We start from the raw sequence: 19,057 nt of genomic DNA, 5'->3' as shown, positions 1-19,057 counted from the left end.
ACAAACAGCAAAATAGGCCGTCTACGTACTTGCAGACCCAAAGCATCACTTAAATACTGAAGAGACAGTAATTTCTCTGTGTTTCTCGTGTTACATTAACGAGGCTCTCTTACACTAGACCTTTTTTCGCAGCAGACACTGTGGCTTGTCATGCTAGTAAAAGCAGTGTTACAACGTGCTGTTCGAGTGTCCCAGCAAAAAGTCATGACAGGGTGACAGCGAGCCAGCGTGCTCGACAAAGAACCCTGAAACTGAATCGGCTTAATGGAAGTCAGCCGTGATTAATTTCCTTATTTACACTTGTCCTTTTCATACTGTGACATGTCAAAATGTGGGCTGTGAAAAAAAGGACTAAAGCTGTCAACGGTGATGCTACAGGAATGAAAAGGTGAGGCTAAATTAAACTAATCGGCCGTCAGTGATTGGTTTCAACCCAGTTTCTGGTTTTGATTATTCACATCGGAAAGCGTCTTCACAGCTAAGATAGACATTATTCTAGATTAGTTCAGTTTGAGCTGGGATCAGTGATCAGATTCCTGTGGACAGTAAAATCTGAGGGGAAAACACTCAGCATCATCTTGTTAAGTAGAAATAGCCTCTCCAGTAACTTTAGGATTGGCTCATTTAAAGCATTTAATTTACAAATAGTCCAATTCCATTAATTCAATCCCCTAGTGCATAGGAAATTATATAATCAAGTGTGTAATGTGTTATAGATTATTTTTTCATTAATTCAAAAGGCAACATGAGATATGTGCTGTAATACACAGAGGCCCAGAACTGAATAACTGCAATTATACAGCACTAATAAGTAGATATCTGCATTTTAGGCATATCCACAACAACATTTATACATGGGGTTTGTGGTGCTTGCTGTAAACTAGAATGCAGCAACAGTCTATTAGCACATGGTAAACACAAACAACACATTAAATGAAACAAAGCACTGTATTGGACACTGAACCAATTATTTACTGTGCTTAAACTGGAGGTCAGTGACTGCTGAGAATTCAGAAATAAGACCAAGTTGTTTCTTGATTAAGAGTATTCTGCCATAATATGGTGCCATATTTTTGATATATGTAATTTAAGACTTAAAGGATAAGTTCACACAAAAATGAAAAATCATCATCATCATCATCATCATCATCATCTATTCACCCCTATGCTTGAAGTTTTGTGGTTAATAAAACATTTCTGGAGCTTCACAGCAAAACCGTGTTGCAGTACACCCTTAAACAACTGAAGCACATTGGAACTTGTTTTAATACGAGGGTTGGGGGTGGGAGTGCTAACACTTTTAGCTTAGCAGCTACATTAAGAATTTCTGCCTTAAAAAGGATGTAAATATTTTTTTTACCTATCTACAGCCTGTCTTCAGCTCAGGGCCTTAGCTCATTCAGCCCCTCGTTAGAAAATGACATAACGTGCTATTGAGCCCGCCTGAAGTCCCAGGATGCTCACTGTACACTCCACAGAGGGCAAACAGAGGTTAACAACCCTTTATTAATCCCTGCTAACAGAGACACCCAGGGGGAGAAACACAGCCAGGACAGAGATAAAGAGGCATGAAGACGGTTCAATAGATGGAGAGAGGGAAGAAAGAAAAAAGACAGCAAAAAACAACAAAAATAAGGAAGACGTGTGGGTAGAAAATTAGCAAAAGAGACAAAGGCACAAGTAAAGACAGATTGACGGAGACAGGAAGTGCACTGAAGAGCTGAACAGAGGCAGCTTCCATGCAGATAGCTGCTTTGATTTGGAGCCAATGATATCTAACGACCCCCTGCACAGCATGGCAAGATGGTTGACTGCTCCCCACCCTCTGCCAAGGCGCACTCAACGGCGGCTCTTTTCTTTTTCTGTATCATCGGGAAGAACACACACACACACACACACACACACACACACACACACACACACACACGCACACACACACACACACACAGACACACATGCACTAACAGCGACGGTGCTGTGGGAGCGCAGTTAGGAGGTCTGAGCTGTAATTGGATCGGCCTCTATTTGGGGTCAGTGGTAAAAGTGAAAAGACTGGAGGCTTTTTCAAATGGACTAAAGACCGGGGAGACACCGGAGAACAAGAAAGGTCACTATCAACTAGTCCTGTGGGGGAAACGTATGTGTGTGTTTGTGTGTGTTTGTGTTTAACACTGGCAAGAAGTGGAGACGAGGAGGGCGATGCAGAATAAGAAGTGATAGCCAGGTGAGGTGGAGAGAGCAGGGAGCCGGCAGGGTGATAATGAGGGTGTTTGAATCGCTCACCAGCTTAACTGTGATTGGCTCGCTTCACGAGATGGAGGGTTAGCTGGGGAGCAGGTTGAAAAACGGAGACGAGACGGTGATGAGTGAGACAGTTACGAAGGATAACTCAAACCGATTTTGGTATCTGACACGTTCGCTACAGCCGCAGAGCTCGAGTGAGGGGAAAATATGGCTGTTACCCAGTCACTTCAACCATTTTACCATCCTCCTCACAGATCTCAGCTTCTCTCTCTCTCTCTCTCTCTCTCTCTCATCATCCCTCTTATATATTCAGCCCATCCCTCAGCGCCACCAATCAATCAGCAGATCGATTGAAAGGTATGTGTGTATGTGTGTGTGTGTGAGGTGAGAGCTGATGTGAGCTGGATGGACTCTAAAAGACCTCTGTGAAATGGTACTGCATTTCCCTTAAATTTGTACAATCTTGTACAAGTTTGGTGGAGAAATCTCCACAGTATGTGCAGTCTCGAAATGGATATCTTCGAGTTTTAAAAGGTAACTCAGCATCCTGGCTGAATAAAGCTACAACCAACTATTATTTTCACTAGCAACAATAAGTTGCTTTGTCTATAAATAGCCAGAAGATGATGAAAAATGTTGATCTTTGTTTCCAAGAGATAAAGTCCTCAGATGTCTTGTTTTGTCCACAACCCACAGATAACTGTAAAAGAGGACTAAAGAAACCAGCAAATATTTACATACAAGAAGCTGGAATTAGAGAAATTTGACCCTTTTCTCAAAAAAAAACTCAAATTGATTCATTGATGATCAAAATAGTATCCATTCATTTAATAGCTGACAGCAAATAAAAGGTCAAATGTGTGACAAAACAGCGTTATAGTGATGCTCCAGATGCTCTGGCCTACAAATCTCCAGATGTAAGAAACATGTTTGTTTGGCGCAGACCCACAAATGTGACGTCAACAAGATTTCAAGGTGAAAAAAAAGGAAAATTGGGATGCAAAGCGTATCCTTCCCACTGATCCTGAATCATGTCACAGTATCCATCAAAACATAATTGCAATTATACAAGATTTTATTTTTTTTTTGTTAACAATATCGTGTAACCCTTACATATTCAATTCTATCATGGATGAGTTAATTTTCAGATCAGCCATTCGCAGATTGGTACATTCATTCAAACAGACAAATAATTTCCATTCTTGTGATTCTTGGTCTCCCTCCCCTTTTTCCTGTAACTCCCTCATATAACTCCAGACCTCTTTCTCTGTGAATCTCTCTCCCTCTCTCTCTCTCTCCGCTCTCATCCTCCTATCTGGCCAGGTATAAACTAATCCCCTGTGTCTTTGCTGCAGCAGACTGTAAAGTACAGGGGACAAACCTGCTGCCTGAGTGTGTGTGTGTGTGTGTGTGTGTGTGTGTGTGTGTGTGTGTGTGTGTGTGTGTGTGTGAGTTAATTTAGAAAGTGGAGGGAAAATGGAGAACTGCTGAAATCTAGTTTGCCCACACTTCTTTATGTTTTTAATTACATACTGGTAGTGTAAATGTATTATAAAAACTAAACTATCACACCATTTTTTTTCAGTGAATTCCACTTGCAGGAGAAAAAAAAAAAAAAAGAAAAAAAGAAGAAGCAGGTTTTCATGCTGATCACCGCCAGCCTTTTGTTCTACTGCATTTTCAATAAATTCCAAATTCAGTAACCAAGGGCATAAATGTATTTCAGGACAAAGATAGATTAAATTAGATTTTTTTTTTCTCTCTCTCTCACATCACACTGGAGCACATAACAGGTCTAACTCTAGCCTGGGAGGACGCATCTGTGGTCAACTCAACAGCAGCACTTACTGCTAAAATTTCCTCTTATTCTCACAGCTGCTGGAAAAAAAAAAACGTCAACACTCCTGCACACACAATCACGCGTACATACAAGACAGGGTTATGGCAGGCTGTCACGGGCACGCATTGCATGCACGTGCTTGTGTGCAGCAGAGGGTTCAAACCCAGTCAGTTGCTTCTCCCGTCCCTGCTCGTTTTGTTTCGCTAGGCTGATTTGAAAGACATTTAATTATTGAAATGCAATTAATGCAGCGCCCGGTGGGGAATGGGCAGAACACACACACACACACACACACACACACACACACACACATACACTAGGAGGGGGGTAAAAAAGGGAGGAAACAGCAGGCTATATATCAACAGAGATTAACCAGTGAATCAGATGCATATGGGATTAATACGTTGAGATTATGACTGAAAGGTTTTTGTGAATATGGAGCTGCAAGGATTTAGGAGGTCATTGTCTTAGTTGAACAGATAAAGAGATCACAGGTGGATTGAGAGAATGAGTAATACTGAATTGTATGTTATTGACCATGTTTTTCCTTTTTGTATAATTCCTTGGATTCAACCAGGAGAATTGTTATTTTGACATACATGTATCCCTCTGTTTCTTTTCCCTCAGGCTGGGTTAGTGTATGAATTTTCACCTTAAAACCACCATGTACACATACACAGACCTGCATGAAGGAATAACAAGTGGTGTGTAATTATGTGTGTGCGTGTGCGTGTGTGTGTGGGGTGGGGACGGGGTAGGACCAGGCTACTACAATCTGCCTCGTTAATTCACACACACACATGCACTCACTGCGCCTTTGCCTGTATTTCAAGGACAAGAACCGCACTGCAATGTCCGAGCTCATTGAGGAAAAAACAACAACAACAACAACAACAACAACAACAAGAAAAACATGCACTGCCATCGTAGACCACCGGTAAGAAATTTAATAACACTAGGTGGGGGACAAACGAGTAATCAATAGGTTTGGAGAAATATGTTTGGCTCCAATGTGCGTCTCCGCCCGCCCCCTTAGCAAGCCTGCACATGTTGATTACAGCGTCACAATCCCTTTATACTATTCTGTAAAAAAAAAAAAAAAAAAAAAAGAAGCAATATTACAACAACACATTCCCACATCTTTATAGGAAAATAATTCTATGGAAAAACTCAGAAAATAGGCTATTCTTTTTTTCCCCCTTCTTCTTTTCCCCCTCCATCTCTCAAAAGCTGAGCGGTTAATGTTTGATATCCAGTCACGTTTTTCAGATACATCAGCACAGGTGACTGGACCAGCTTAAGGTTATTTCATAAAAAACGGCTCTTACCGATAAACGGCGTTAGGTGTGTTGGATGGATGGATGGATGTGTGCGGTCTCTCTCTCCTCTGCTCTCCTCCAGCGCCGCAGCACACTGCTTGTTCATTTGCCACAGACTCCGCCCCCCTCTGCGTGGATTGGTCCAATGAACGTCGCCCAGAGAGTATTGACGTAAAACGAGACGAGTCTCTGCTGCCGGTTTCCGCCTTTGTTTATGACAGAAACTCAATTTATTTTGCTCTCGACATGTAAATATCCTCGACCTTCCTTCACGGCAGCTTTGTGGTTGTTTTTTTACGAGTGACTGAGCGTGTGTCAAATGTGTACGATATTTTAATTCAGACGATTTTACATTTGCCTAATCGACCTGGACTTAGCCCGCTATAAGGGTTAGCCGAGCTTCTTCTTCTTCTAATTTTTTTTTTTTTTTTTTTTAGCAAATGCGCTTTTCATCAACGTATATTAAACGTGTGACACATTTTCAGAATTTATTTAAAAAATGACAACTTTATTTACGCTAAATATTAGTCATACAGCTGTTTGTATGTAACGCAAACGGACCATAGTTTGGATGGCGGAGACTTATCTTGACCCACAATGCAGCAGATAATTACGTTCTGGGCTGATAACTAGCTTAATTAACTGTTAAATGTAGCTTCTGCGTACCAATGAAGATATAATTGTAATACTATGTGCTTTCTCTAAGTGGAAAAGCGCTTAAATGCTCGTCAACCCTCTTATGGGCTAACCCAAGAATATACACCACCTGTACCTTTGTGGGATTTGTAGTCTGCTGAGGTGTCCATTACAATAACAAGAGAGGAAGGAGGCTAACTGAGAGAACTACAACAACCCTCCCCGGTGATACCAACGGACAGCTTTCAACGCCGCCCTCCCCGGCTCTCGGCGACAGCTTTGTCAGACAGAAAACTTCCTGAGTGAAACCACAACAAAAGCGGGTGAGTACCCTGTCACAGCCGACAGCCGAAACACTCGTCAATTATTGCATTTTTACTTTTTTATTTCCGCGGTTTTTTATCACCATATACTTAGCTAGCGATATAGCGCTAGTTAGCTAAGGACGGAGTTGATCACCTGCTCTAAGATGCTAATCTCACATTAGCGCGTTAACTCTACCTGTAGTTCGCTTTTTAACATTATCCACCTCCTTGTTGTTGCCTCGTCGCCTCTCTTCTGTTCACTGACAGCGGTCTTATCCAGGTAAGTGTCCCGTCGTGCGGTAAATTAACTGTCAGCCCCCCTGCACCTGTGATGTCTGTGTTTTTAAAGTGACAAACTTGTTGGGGCTCAGGTGTCATGGCGCTTTAGCGTCACCTCACATCACCTTCTAAATGGTGGTCGCAGGCTAATGAAGGTGGAAAACGAAACAACTTTTTCTGTCCCTGCTGTCAGAACCGATGGGAAGCCGAACTTAATGACCTCATTCACACACAGGGACTGTGTGCCTATAAAAGTTCAGGAAGGAGGAAGCAAAAATAACATGCGCTAAAAATGCCACCTAAGCAGAATGCAGGTGCTCGACCTGTAAGTGTCACAATGAGATATGGCCATAATCTCCCCAGTGTGTAATTTAGTTCGTGGTGACGGATGCAAGGGTCATATAACAGAGATCCAAGTGCTTCAATCTCAGTAAGACGGTAACCAGACATGCAAAAAAAGTGGGTTGTGACCATGATATCATCTGCTGCTGTGGCCAGTCAGTGGTTTTAAAAGGATTTTAGCCTTTCTCAGTGCAAGACTAATTGTGATGTTTCCCACAAATGATACAAAAGGTTGACTTTAAAACCTGGCAGACACCTTTACATGTCATAACAGGTAAAGCACAGGTGTATCTAATAAGACGTCATAGGTCACTTCAGTTAATTGTGCAATTGAGCTAAAGGCTACTATGTGAGCCAGCATGCGCAATACCAGAACTCCTACATGACTAGATATAATTCACTCATTCTGATTATTTGTTACACCTGCGTTTAATAAGGTGACATGTCCAATTGGGGAAAGGCTCATTATGAATACACAGACGGGCACCTTTAGACAGATACTACATCTCCTTTGCTGTGGCTTCATTCACAGCTTAGTCCAACTGTGGAAGAAAATGTAAGAATCATTCTGGTTATACACAACCTAAATTAAAGAAAGAAAGGTACATTTAAAATAGACTTTTTAAACATAGGCTTTTGTATTTATTATAGTTTATTTTGTTATTGTCCAATTTGCATATAGCCATGTGCAGGTGCATCGTTAGACCTAGGCATTTGGGGATAGCCCCAGATGTTTTGGGAATAGTGGGTCTTTGTGCCTTTAAAAAAAAAAAAAAAAAGAAAAATCAAATATAATTTTGTAATGATGAAAATAGCCCCAGAGGTTTTTATGTGCGGCCAGCATCCCCAAATGCAACATTGTCACCAGCTCAGAAGCTGACCTGGCTTTCCTTATGGCATATGCCCATATATGGGCAGAGTCAGAATATTTTTTTGCAAATTCAACATCAGTGTTATTTTTTCCCCCTCTATGCGTCACTGATATTACCAGAGCCCGTCTATTAGCCCACTGTTTAGTACCATTGCAGCGTTTATTGTTGTTAGTTATTATGGATATATGAAGGTTCTTTGGAAAAAAAAAAACATCAGCTGATCAGCTCAGGTTCGTGAAAAATCGAATTGCGGTCGTGGGCGTAGTCTGGGTGTGTAGTCTCTGTTAAATGACAATTTATTTCTCTTAATACCCTACAAAGCCTACTGTAGGCCTAATGCAGATAGACAATGAAGGAAGAAATTATAATAGGGAATGTTCTACCTGCTCTAATAGCCTATGCACACAGCACAGGTCTTATTACAGTACATTACCTAGGCCTATAGTGAGGGAAAATTAGCTTGATTTGTGATTAAAATATGACGATGAGGACCTCAATGATTGGCCTTGCTTTCCTTCTCAAACTACATTCAAATTGCATCTTTAACAGCCCAATTTTCAAAATGTCCTGGAGGAGAAATCCCTGGACCCTGTTAAAAAGAGACTCTATCTGCGGGCAGTGATGCCGGTAACGCGTTACTCTAATCTGACCACTTTTTTCAGTAACGAGTAATCTCACGCGTTAATATTTCCAAACCAGTAATCAGACTAAAGTTACTTATTCAAGTCGCTGTGCGTTACTATTATTTTTGTCATTTTCCTTAGCAAAATTATTTATTTTTGCTTTCTTCTTGTGTCTCGTGGAGTGATGTCACGTTTTCAGCATGAGGACAACTCACGTGTAACACGACGCAGCCATACAAACACAAACAACAATGGAGGGAGGAGAGAGATGCGTGTTTTCTAGCTGGAAATACAGTCATTACTTTGAGCTCCTGTCAGCTAAAGATGAGAATATTAAGGTTCGTTGTACACTCTGTGCTGGCGACAAAGTACTATCAAGCTTCAAAAACACTTGGGTTGAAGAAGTTGGTTTGGCGGTATGTTGTACAGGAAATGCTGCCCTTACACACAGTTGACTCGCCCTCGTTTTTTGCCAAAATAAACAAGATCCCTCCTACTATCAATGCTGTGCTTGGCGTTAGAATAAAAAAATGCACTTCCAATAGTGAGTACTGGCAAAACTAGTTGTCATTTTATGTTGATACGGCGGGATGCTGTTGACGGCTGCTGAATGTAACTAACAAAGTAACTTGTGATCTAACTTAGTTACATTTAAAAACAAGTAATCAGTTAAGTAACTAAGTTATTTTTTTAAAGGAGTAATCAGTAATCAGATTACTTTTTCAAGGAAACTGAGGCAGCACAGTCTGTGGGGCTAAAGCCCTGGATGTGTTGCACTTCTAACGATGCCCCTGTCCATGTCCACGTCACATGTAAACTTACATGTGTAACCCTGCCTACATTTAAAGGACCAGTGAGGAGGATTCAGCTGGATCTATCGGCAGAAGTGGAATATAGCAGTGTCTATAAATCATGTTCCTGGGGGCCTCCTGACCTGCATGTTTTAGATTGTTTCCCTGCTCCAACACACCTGACTCAATGAATGAATTTGGTCATTATCAGGACTTGATAACGAATTGATTATTTGAATCAGGCGTAGTTGGTCAGAGAAATGTCTAAAACATGCAGAGCAAACAACCTCCAGGAACATGAAAAACTCTGTAATATAATACTATGTTTTGATTTGTGTATAATCACCTTAACATAAGAATAGTTGTGTTTTCCTTACCGTAGAATGAGTTGTTCACAGAGAGCAGGTCCCCTTCCACAGAGTCTGCCACGGTACTCCTCCATTAGCTGAGAACTGACAAGCAAACACTGGCTCTAGAGAGGGTCTTTCATGTTTTTACGTTACCTACATTAGCTTATCTCACATGCTTGGGAAGGGAAGGGTGAGGGGAGAGATATTCAGTTGGTTGCAATCTAAAAACTCACTGCTAGATGCCACTTTAACCATGGGTCCTTAAATGCAAATGTGAAGACCTTCATCTGTAGATCATTTCAATTGTTGTGAGGAAACACAGTGGATACGTGATTATTTGTTGTCAGCTCTCGATCATTATAAGAAGCAAAATATCCCAAAATAATGAAGCGCTGACAAACTGTCTCCACAATCGACTAGCTTTGAGTACATTTCTTCTACAGTTTTGGATTGTCATTATCACTAACATTATACAGAAAGGACATTCGCAATTATAAATTGTATCTTTGTTTCTTGTATTCCTGTTTTTGTGTGTCTTTGCTGACTTCTAATGGTTTAGATTTACACCTAGCTGCAGGTATTAGGTGTACACCCAGGAACCTGTGACAGCATCGTTTGTTGTGTTAGGCTACGGTCACACATGCGTGAATGCAGGTGAATGACTATTGCTCGCCGGCGCAGAATTTAAGCAGTGCAGGATGTGGTCAGCGGAGAAACTGGTTTTAAACTTTCAACAAGAGAGGACAGCAACATGCTGCCTTTCAGCCTGGTGTTTAAGCTGCTTTAAGCGTCGTCATTTTCGCTAACTTCTGTCCGTTTTGCAGTCAGCAATCCCTTCACTCCTTTCTAAAGCACGTCACCACATGAAGGTCCAGTGTTAATAGCCAGACATTACAGCAGACAGGAGGATGCTGCTCTCTGCACAGTCACAAGCAGACCACCTCTCTGTGGAGTTCTCTGCCCTGATTGGATAAAGTGGGCAGGGATACCAGAACATTTCCTTTTTTCTTTTACTGCATGAGCAGAGGGAAGTGAGATATGGGTTACCGACCAAATGCTCAATAACAGTGATTACTGTTGGAATATAGAGCCATTTAACACTTATTTTAATAAGCATATAACCCTTACAACAGCTTTACTTAATCTTTGAAGCCTACGTGACGACATGTAACCATGTCTGTTGTTGTCTCCCTGTAGTAATTGTTTTCAAGTGCCTGTATGTAGACACTTGACTGATCAATCTCACATAATCCTAGTCACCTATGGATATACTAAAACATTTCAACACTGCTCCAGTTAATAACCGTCATATTTGTGCAATAGTGGGTATACAAGGGCAAAGTTTAACATCTAAATAACTTAATAACCCCTTGCTGCAGTTATAGGACTTTAAAGTCACAGTCAGGTCATCAGGCAAAGATTAGGCCTTTCACAAATCATAGCTACTTTGTGTTGGAAGTTATATATTGTTCCAGAAACAATTGTGATAAACAATATTGTCTACAATTTATATAATGATGTTATAATAGCACAAAAATGGAACTACACCGTTTCAAAGAGCAATGGATTTTTAATTAAAAAAAAAAAATCAGACATAAAAATTGGAATGTGAAAAGAATATTAAAGTAATCTAACTAAAATAAAAAATGAATAGAATAAGACCACACAACCAAAACAATTTTACAAAATGTACAAACACTACACACAATACAGAAGTCAGCAAAAATTATCAAGGTCATATACATGTATAAGATATGTACGACAAGACGATAATGTATTTATTTTGACTAGCCGAGCAGAGACTCACAGGAATCTTGTGAGGCACACAGATGAAGACAGACTTGGTATGTTGGTGAGTGTCCCTGCCCTATGATTGATAATCTGTTGTATGATGAGAACGAAGCATAAACGTCATATTAGATCATGTGGAAACGTCACACAACAGACAATGGCTGAGGAGGAACTGGTCCTGGAGGTGTCAGATGCAGGATTGTGTGTGAATGAAAGAGACAGAACACTTGCCAGTAAATGAGGATATCATGAGCATTTTCTCTTTATTTTTTTCCTTATGACAAGATTAAGCGAGAAAAATCCCTGACTACTTGCGCCAAGGTTCTATATTTATCATAGTGTTATTTTTATTGCAGCAATAACATTGGAGAGGGTGTTCCTTATGCAGGTATGACTCATGCCAGTTCTGTCACCATTGCACCCGGTGGAACAGTAAAGTGCACACCCTTTGGCAATGTGGCTGTTATGTGATGATCATCACTGTGACTGAAAAGCTTTCCAGTAAGTGGTACACATGGGATTTTATGACACGCAATGGAAAGGAATTAAGCTGGTGCATTGTTGGAATCATCATGAAATTATTTTGAGAATGTATCTTTGACTCTCCACACTTTTTGTTCTGTCCCCTTCTTTTAATAAAAGAGCACTTAGATATGGCAGTTCAAGTGGTTGAATTGATTCGTGATTATAAGCATGGTGTATTTTACTTTCAAGTCCCCCACTTATTTTCATCCACCACTATCTGTCTTTCCCTGCTTGTTCACCTGTCCAACTCTCTCCTTCTTCTTCAGGCGCTTGTCTGTTCCCATTCTGTCAGTCTCTGTGAGCTATCGAATGCAGTGAAACTGGCATCAGTGACCAGTCACACACACAAAGGCCCATTGATTGGTCAAAGATGACCATGGAGGACACGAAGAATGAAGCTGACACTGCCTCAGTCGTCTCTATGGCTCTCTACAATGTGATGTATCCTGTCTTCAATCAGGTAAAGAGTGCAGGGTGTTGGTTAACACTAAAAATCAAAGAAAGGGATTAAAGAATCTGCAGGTTTGTTGAGAGATAAAGACACTTGGATGAGACTTGTGGGTGTATGTGTGTTGAATGAAAACTGCTTGTGGAGGTTAACTGTGAGTTGGGTTTTGTGGTTCAAAGGTTTATGGTGTAGCAGAAAAGAAATAAGGAACTGTTGATGTCAAATGTCCTTTGTTAATTTTGAGGAGTACCAACAAGGATAAGTGTTATGGCTCTTTTTTTGTACTGTCATACAAGTTGAGTTGATCTCTGATTTCTGTATTTTAAGGTCTTTAACGCTTCATATTCACCAGTGGGTTTGGTTAAGTGTCATTTTTGCCACCTAACCCTCATTCCATTGCTATTGCCGTTGGTCTAAAATTTGTCAAATCTGTCAAAATTTGATACAGATATTTGTGGTTACCAGACCGTGATCCCCAGACTTATTTACAAAGTAATCAGATAACACTTAAATTTGTCTAATACTTGGTTTAAACAGAACAAAAATAAAGGACAGTACTGTCATTAGAGTGTTTATTGTTGCCACACGGATGTTTTGCGCAGTATGCCCTACCTCAGTGTCTATTTTGGCAAAATCATGGTGAAACTACACAAGTGTGCCAATTATAGGTTATCCAAAACTGCACAATAGATATACTCCAATAGGGGGAGCTGTATCCTTTTAAAGGAGAGCAAAGGACCACGCAGGGTCTCATACAAACAAAACAAAATATCCCAACTGAAGAGCACCTTACTGTATCACAGAATCCTCATAGTACATGTTTGTATCACAGGAAACACGTAAATGAAATCTTGTCATTCAGTCCCTTTGGAATCAGAGTGTCGAGGAAGTTTATCCAATAGGCTTCTCTCTGGAGCAGGATTCTGTCCCTGTTACCACCTCTCTGTGGCATTCTTACTGTCTCACTGCCCATATAATGTAGTTCACTACATAGCTGTAGTAGTTCATAACAGTAGTTATCACTGAAGTGCCTGGCTACTGATGATTTAACATCGAGGTTACAAATAGAGCACGTATGCTCACAGATTCTGGTTTTTGGTTCCCGTTTTGTTTTGCCAACACAACCACATGTTTAATGTTACATGTAGATTTGAGTAAATCAGACTGTTGAACTTCGCGTACAAGTTTTTACCATAACCGTCTTTAGCACGCTGCTCATTAGATTCATCAGAATTGCAAATGCGTCTTAATCTTAACAGCTGACTGAACTGAAGGAAAGTCTCCTTTTTATACACTTCAATCTGAAGACAATTCCCGTCTTGTTTCTGATATTTGGTTTACAAGTAAATATCTCCAAATCCTGACATACCCATCAGCCTCAGCTGTGCTTGGTGGCTAGTGCTAATGAGCTAATTTTAGAATGCATACATGCTGAACAAGGATGTCAACATATTACCTTTATTTTCCCAATCCGCTCTGTGTTAGTACAGCCTCACCGAGCGGCTAACATTGCTCTAAAAAAGTAAGCAAGTAACTCTTCTTGTTCTCTGGCAAATCAATTAGATTTTTTGTTTTAAATGTGTACACAGATACTTAAAAGGCAGGACTATTTGATTTATATCACAGATGACAAAAGTGTTGTGTTCTAAAGCTTTGCAAACACCATGACTCTGGCAACTTTGAAAACAATTTCATTATCAAAAGATGAAATGTCAAGAAAAGTTGCAACTGCACTTTTCACAAGTTATCCTGCCCAATCCTGCCATGTGCATTACACAGTGTGCAAAGTGACAGCAGTTGTAGTTTGAAGGAGTTGTAGTTGTAGTTTGAAGGAGTGACGAGCCCTGTAATACCACAATATCAGCCCAGAGGATTGGAATAGACTTCGGTTCTCCTGAAGTTTAGATTAAGAATACAGAAGAATGGACTTTTCACAATACCATAACACGGTGTCCTCCTCTGATACTGCGGGACGCCTAGCTTGTATGTACTGTCTGCAGAATTACATTTCAGGGCAGAGGAGAGGCCACAATAAGAGCTAAGCTGTGTATGTTGTCCTTTGTGCTTCTGGCTTATATATGTGTGTGTTTGTGCATTGTAACTTGCAGTTGGAGAAAGTCAACTTATCCGCAGCGCAGACCTTGAGAGCAGCTTTCATAAAGGTAAGACGTGTTTCCTTTTTGTTAGTTTGCTTACACTTCATGGGATGAACTATCATCTTTCTTTTAATAACTGTGCCCACACCTTAAATCCTCCTCTGACTGACTGCATGATATGTTTTAGTGCCACAGAGGAGCATGGTTGTCTGTGATTATTATCAGTGCAGCTGTATATTTGTGTATTTCAAGGCAGAGAAGGAGAACCCAGGACTGACCCAGGACATTGTCATAAAAATACTGGAGAAGAAGCACTCAAAAGTCAACTATAATGAGAGTCTACTTCGCATGGCTGCAGACAATTCGGAAGGTAAGATGCCTGGAATATGATGTGTCACACTGGACAACCATATAACAGTACCAGCATGGGAGCATGGTATTTACCATAGGTCAGTAACAAACGAGGTTATTGAACTTACCGACATTGGTTTCACCAAAATCTACATACCATTTTGTTTGACTTTATTGTTTCCAGGAGGTGATTATTTTTAAAATTTGACATCCTCCAGAAGCTGGACATGTACATGTGTCGCTCAAGGACACTTCAGCAAGCTGCATAATTACAAGCTGAGCTTCACTTGGGTTTCAATATTACATTGGTCCAACTATCCACTGGGGGGAGCTGTTTCTCCACAAATCAGCTGCTTTCCCTGCTCTCAAATGCTCCTTTTTGTCTGTAATTGAATTCCTTGTGCCGTGTACAGTGATTGATGGTAGTAATGAATTCACACATGCATACACACACACTATAAATTCATTTTAGATGTACCTCCTGCATGTCCAAATTCTACCTTAATCCTGCCTTCACTTAACACAGAAAACAATATCACTGTGAAGTGTATGCACACACATTATACTTGATCCTGTATTCATTTTATTCATATGCACCGTAGACGTGTGTTTTTCACACGTGCTGTCATTATTAATTGCTTCATTTCGGTGTCCTCTGTTGCTATTGTGACATGCTGTCACTGAGGACTTTGAAGATGTTTATTTATCTCTTCCTCCTGGTGTTTTCAGAGTTCTGGATCGACAGTCGAGAGCCAGACTTCCAGGAGCTGAATGAGAGGGCCCGAGCTCTGAAACACATCCTCAGCACCATACCAGATGAGATCAATGACAGAGTAGACTTCCTACGGACCATCAAGTAAGACAGCTCAGTGGGTGACTGTGATATTGTGTGTGTGTGTCCAGTATACACCAGGTTAATTCTATCCAAAGTTTGAGTCTGGCTGAAATACAGCCTGTATTATTCAATACATTGTCAGAAAATGTCTCAAGAAGTTTTGTAAACAATTCCAAAAAGTAAAGCTTTGATACAGTGCGTGTCTTTATGATGAAAACCCTCATTGTATAAAAACAAAAAGAGTACAGGATACAGATTTGCTTTATTCAGGCTTATGAGACAAACGAGTTAGCACAATCTGAAAATCTTTAAGCAGTTCCTAAGTAAGTTAAATAGACTCAAATGCCCTCATTAACTGTATGGAGCGAATTGACAGGCTGCACAAAAACAGTGTCCATTGGTTCAATTCATGCAAATAATACAGGGTGAATATTCTCTTCTTTCTCTGAACACACCTTTTTATTGCTCCAACACAAGATATGGTTGTGTATTACTGTAGCACCTTCTTTTAGCAAGGTAGTATGTGTTTGTATGTAATATAAATGAGCAAAACAGGAGAAGAAAGACTTCATGCAGTTGATAATTGTGTTCAAATGAATCTTGAATTATGCGTCATTTTTTCCAGCTCGTTGATGTGCTATATCAAGGAATGATGAAACAAAAGTGATGAATAAAGATCTGTATTTATGTTAAATAGAAAATTATTTTGATTAGCAGGCCAAGATGAGATTAAATCAAATCTAGTGAGAAGTCTTAAGGGTGGGACTTCATTTGTGACTTTCGGAGAAGAACGTGTTACAAAATAATCTCAACTCAGTGGTTCACTCAGACTGTGTCCTAACTGCATGCAAGCATCAAATGCGACACAATATCAGACGCTTCCTGTCCACACTAAATCCTTTAATGCATTCTGTTACACTATGTAAACAAACCACGTACTTATTCACTGTACGCTCGAGATCAGACTTGAGGTGTTTCCACTCGAGTAAAAGATGGCTGCGCTCATAAAGCCAATCTTCCAACATTTGTACCTTTTAAACAGAAAACATGTGTCATACTGTGCTATTTAGATGTGTCTCTTCTGGAAATGACATAGAATACAGCCAACAGCAAGTAGAGATCGTGTGTTTTCTTACCAGGAACTTTATACCCCCTGGCGTTCTCCCTCCAGCAGGCTGGAAACTAATTGAGTTTTTTGTACTAAAAGGAGACTATATTGTATCTGACCTTCATGACTGAACCAGTCCTTGTCCAAGTCGCACTTTCAATGTAAGCGACAGGAATGAAAACAGACACTGGGCGTTGGGCTCAAAACAGCCAGTTGGGAATCTCCAATAGGAAACAATGACATCATGCTGTCTATGTCGATGAGGGTTTCTTGTGTCACATGCTGTTAGGACACAGTGTTTCAAGCTTTCAGCCACATCTCACAGTCTTCACCAAACAATCGAGCTGTCTAAGGCGTAGTGTCTTTTAGATAAAAAATAAAATCATGAAATAGATGCTGCTCTTAGTGTTAGTCATAAAGAAACTGCAAGGTCCCTGCATGCAGTTACATATCCCTGTCAAACGCACCGCATGCATACACACACGCACACACACACTCACACACACACACACACATGCACACACACACTAAAGAGAAAAAGTGAAAGACGTTTCATTTTCTTGGCCCACTTTGCCATTATTTTGATGGAATCCAATACTCTTAGTGAGTCACTGCTTAAGTTACTTACCCAGCGGAGGGCTTAGAAATAAAATCAATTCAAAAGGAATGCTAAAAAATTTAAGTTATGCAACAGCCGATTTCAAGTGCATACGAGGGGAGAAAAAGTTGAAGGTGAAAGCATGTTTGCAAGAACGAGGGAAGAAAGGGAGACAACGAGCTGGATCAAAGAACTGTAGTTTCAGGGTAAAACTGCTTGATAAAAACAGACAGATTCTGAGATATTGTTTTTTGTTTTTTTGTTTTTTTGACTTGCGCTTATTTGTGTGTATCATCCACAGAGACATTGCCAGTGCCATCAAGGAGCTGCTAGACATAGTGAATAAAGTCTTCAGGAAATACCACCATCCGAACAGAATGGTACGTAGATGCGTGAAGAAAAATAAATGCACACACAAAAAAAGCTGTTGCTGTGATATAAGTGGAGCTGAAAGGCTGTCTGTATTTATTGGTTAGGCACTGGAAAAGAAGAAGAAAGAGTTTGTGAAATCCTCCAAGAGCTTCAGTGACAACCTGAAAACCTACTTCAAAGATGGAAAGTATGACACTGTTTCTAGTTTATTCTGTGTTTGGACTTTTTTATGTCTGTTTTTCTGTCTCCTCACTCACTTGTTCAGCATTTTTCCTTTTCACATGCATACACCACAACATTTGATGGTTGTACACATGCATGTCGACACACACACACACACACACACACACACACTGTCACCATCATGTAAATGGTTGTCGTTTGATCACAGGCCCGCTTCCATCAAATCCACCATTGCCGAATAATTCCCTTGACCCATTTCCTGTGGATTCATGCTGGCTTGTATTCTCTGAAACCTGACATTCTCCATTCCAGCCAGATCAAAGTGTTTCCCGGATCAATCCTAATATTGTTGCCATGGTTTCTTTGCTCTGTGATTGACACATGTGTCCTTGTGTCTCTGTCACGGTTGTTTCCAGAGCGATAAACGTGTTTGTCAGCGCCAACCAGCTCACCCACAAAACCAACATGATCCTGCAGGCCTTCAAGACTGAGGTGTAGCAGCCTGAGAAGACACACGCACACACACGCACACACACACACACACACACAGATGTTTTTATTAGCAAGTAGGTGCTATGAGGCTTTGTAATTTTTAAGTTTATTATTTTTGGCTGTATAATTTATGATTCTGTGACTTTGAGGGGAGATCAGGTATTGAGGTTCAAAGCAAATCAAGTTGACAGTAATTGCCAGGGATTTTTAACTCTCTTTTATGTTGTTCTTTTATCAGATTCTTAAGTCGATATTTCTTCGTTCCTTTATATATATTTCCCTCTGTGTTCAGGACTGCGTAGCTCTGAAAAAGTTGAGGAAATATGTGATTATTTCCTTTGCCTTAAAAGTTTGAGGATTGCACAATTCTGAAAAAATACAAAGAAATCATTCAGTTTTGAGATACATTCGCACATTTATTGACAATTTTTTTTTAATCGTAAATCGTAACATATAATCTTGATCTGTATGGTGGTATCACATACTTGTCACTTGTCTAATATCCTGTCACTATCAGCATGCATCATATCCAACTTAAATCAGATATCAAGGTCTGGAGAAACCCTCAGGAGGACTGTATTCACTGTCTGTATACTGTGTATTGCTTTACCCAGTGCTTCATAAATCATCACCATCCAGGTGAGCAGTAACTCACCA

The 19,057-nt window shown here is 40.3% G+C and overlaps 2 protein-coding genes across 6 annotated transcripts in view; one reads left to right on the top strand and one right to left on the bottom strand.

The window, feature by feature from the left end:
* Positions 1-6,641, bottom strand: part of serpini1 (serpin peptidase inhibitor, clade I (neuroserpin), member 1) — a 24,036-nt gene extending 17,395 nt beyond the window's left edge. The window contains exons 1-2 of the mRNA XM_030395867.1: positions 6,541-6,641; positions 5,413-5,609 (exon numbers count right to left, since the gene is read on the bottom strand). The gene's annotated coding sequence lies outside the window, so the exon portion shown is untranslated. The remainder of the gene's footprint in view (positions 1-5,412; positions 5,610-6,540) is intronic.
* On the top strand, positions 6,103-19,057 carry pdcd10a (programmed cell death 10a). 5 transcript variants are annotated; one of them, XM_030395891.1, is made up of 9 exons: positions 6,103-6,362; positions 11,749-11,780; positions 12,184-12,377; positions 14,474-14,527; positions 14,714-14,831; positions 15,542-15,668; positions 17,655-17,733; positions 17,830-17,912; positions 18,325-19,057. In XM_030395891.1, exons 3-9 carry the CDS (start codon positions 12,288-12,290, stop codon positions 18,404-18,406), a joined length of 633 nt encoding a protein of 210 aa, XP_030251751.1. In that variant the 5' UTR covers positions 6,103-6,362; positions 11,749-11,780; positions 12,184-12,287; the 3' UTR covers positions 18,407-19,057. The 5 variants fall into 5 exon arrangements, with proteins under 5 accessions (XP_030251751.1, XP_030251739.1, XP_030251743.1 ...); XM_030395900.1 differs by lacking the exon at positions 6,103-6,362 and adding an exon at positions 6,488-6,624; XM_030395879.1 differs by lacking the exon at positions 11,749-11,780 and having other exon boundaries at positions 6,108-6,362.

Source organism: Sparus aurata, chromosome 2 (genome assembly GCF_900880675.1).
Source record: "Sparus aurata chromosome 2, fSpaAur1.1, whole genome shotgun sequence".
Classification (NCBI taxonomy): Eukaryota; Metazoa; Chordata; class Actinopteri; order Spariformes; family Sparidae; genus Sparus; species Sparus aurata.
Note: the sequence above shows the minus strand (reverse complement) of the source record. Positions and strands in the feature narration are given on the sequence as shown.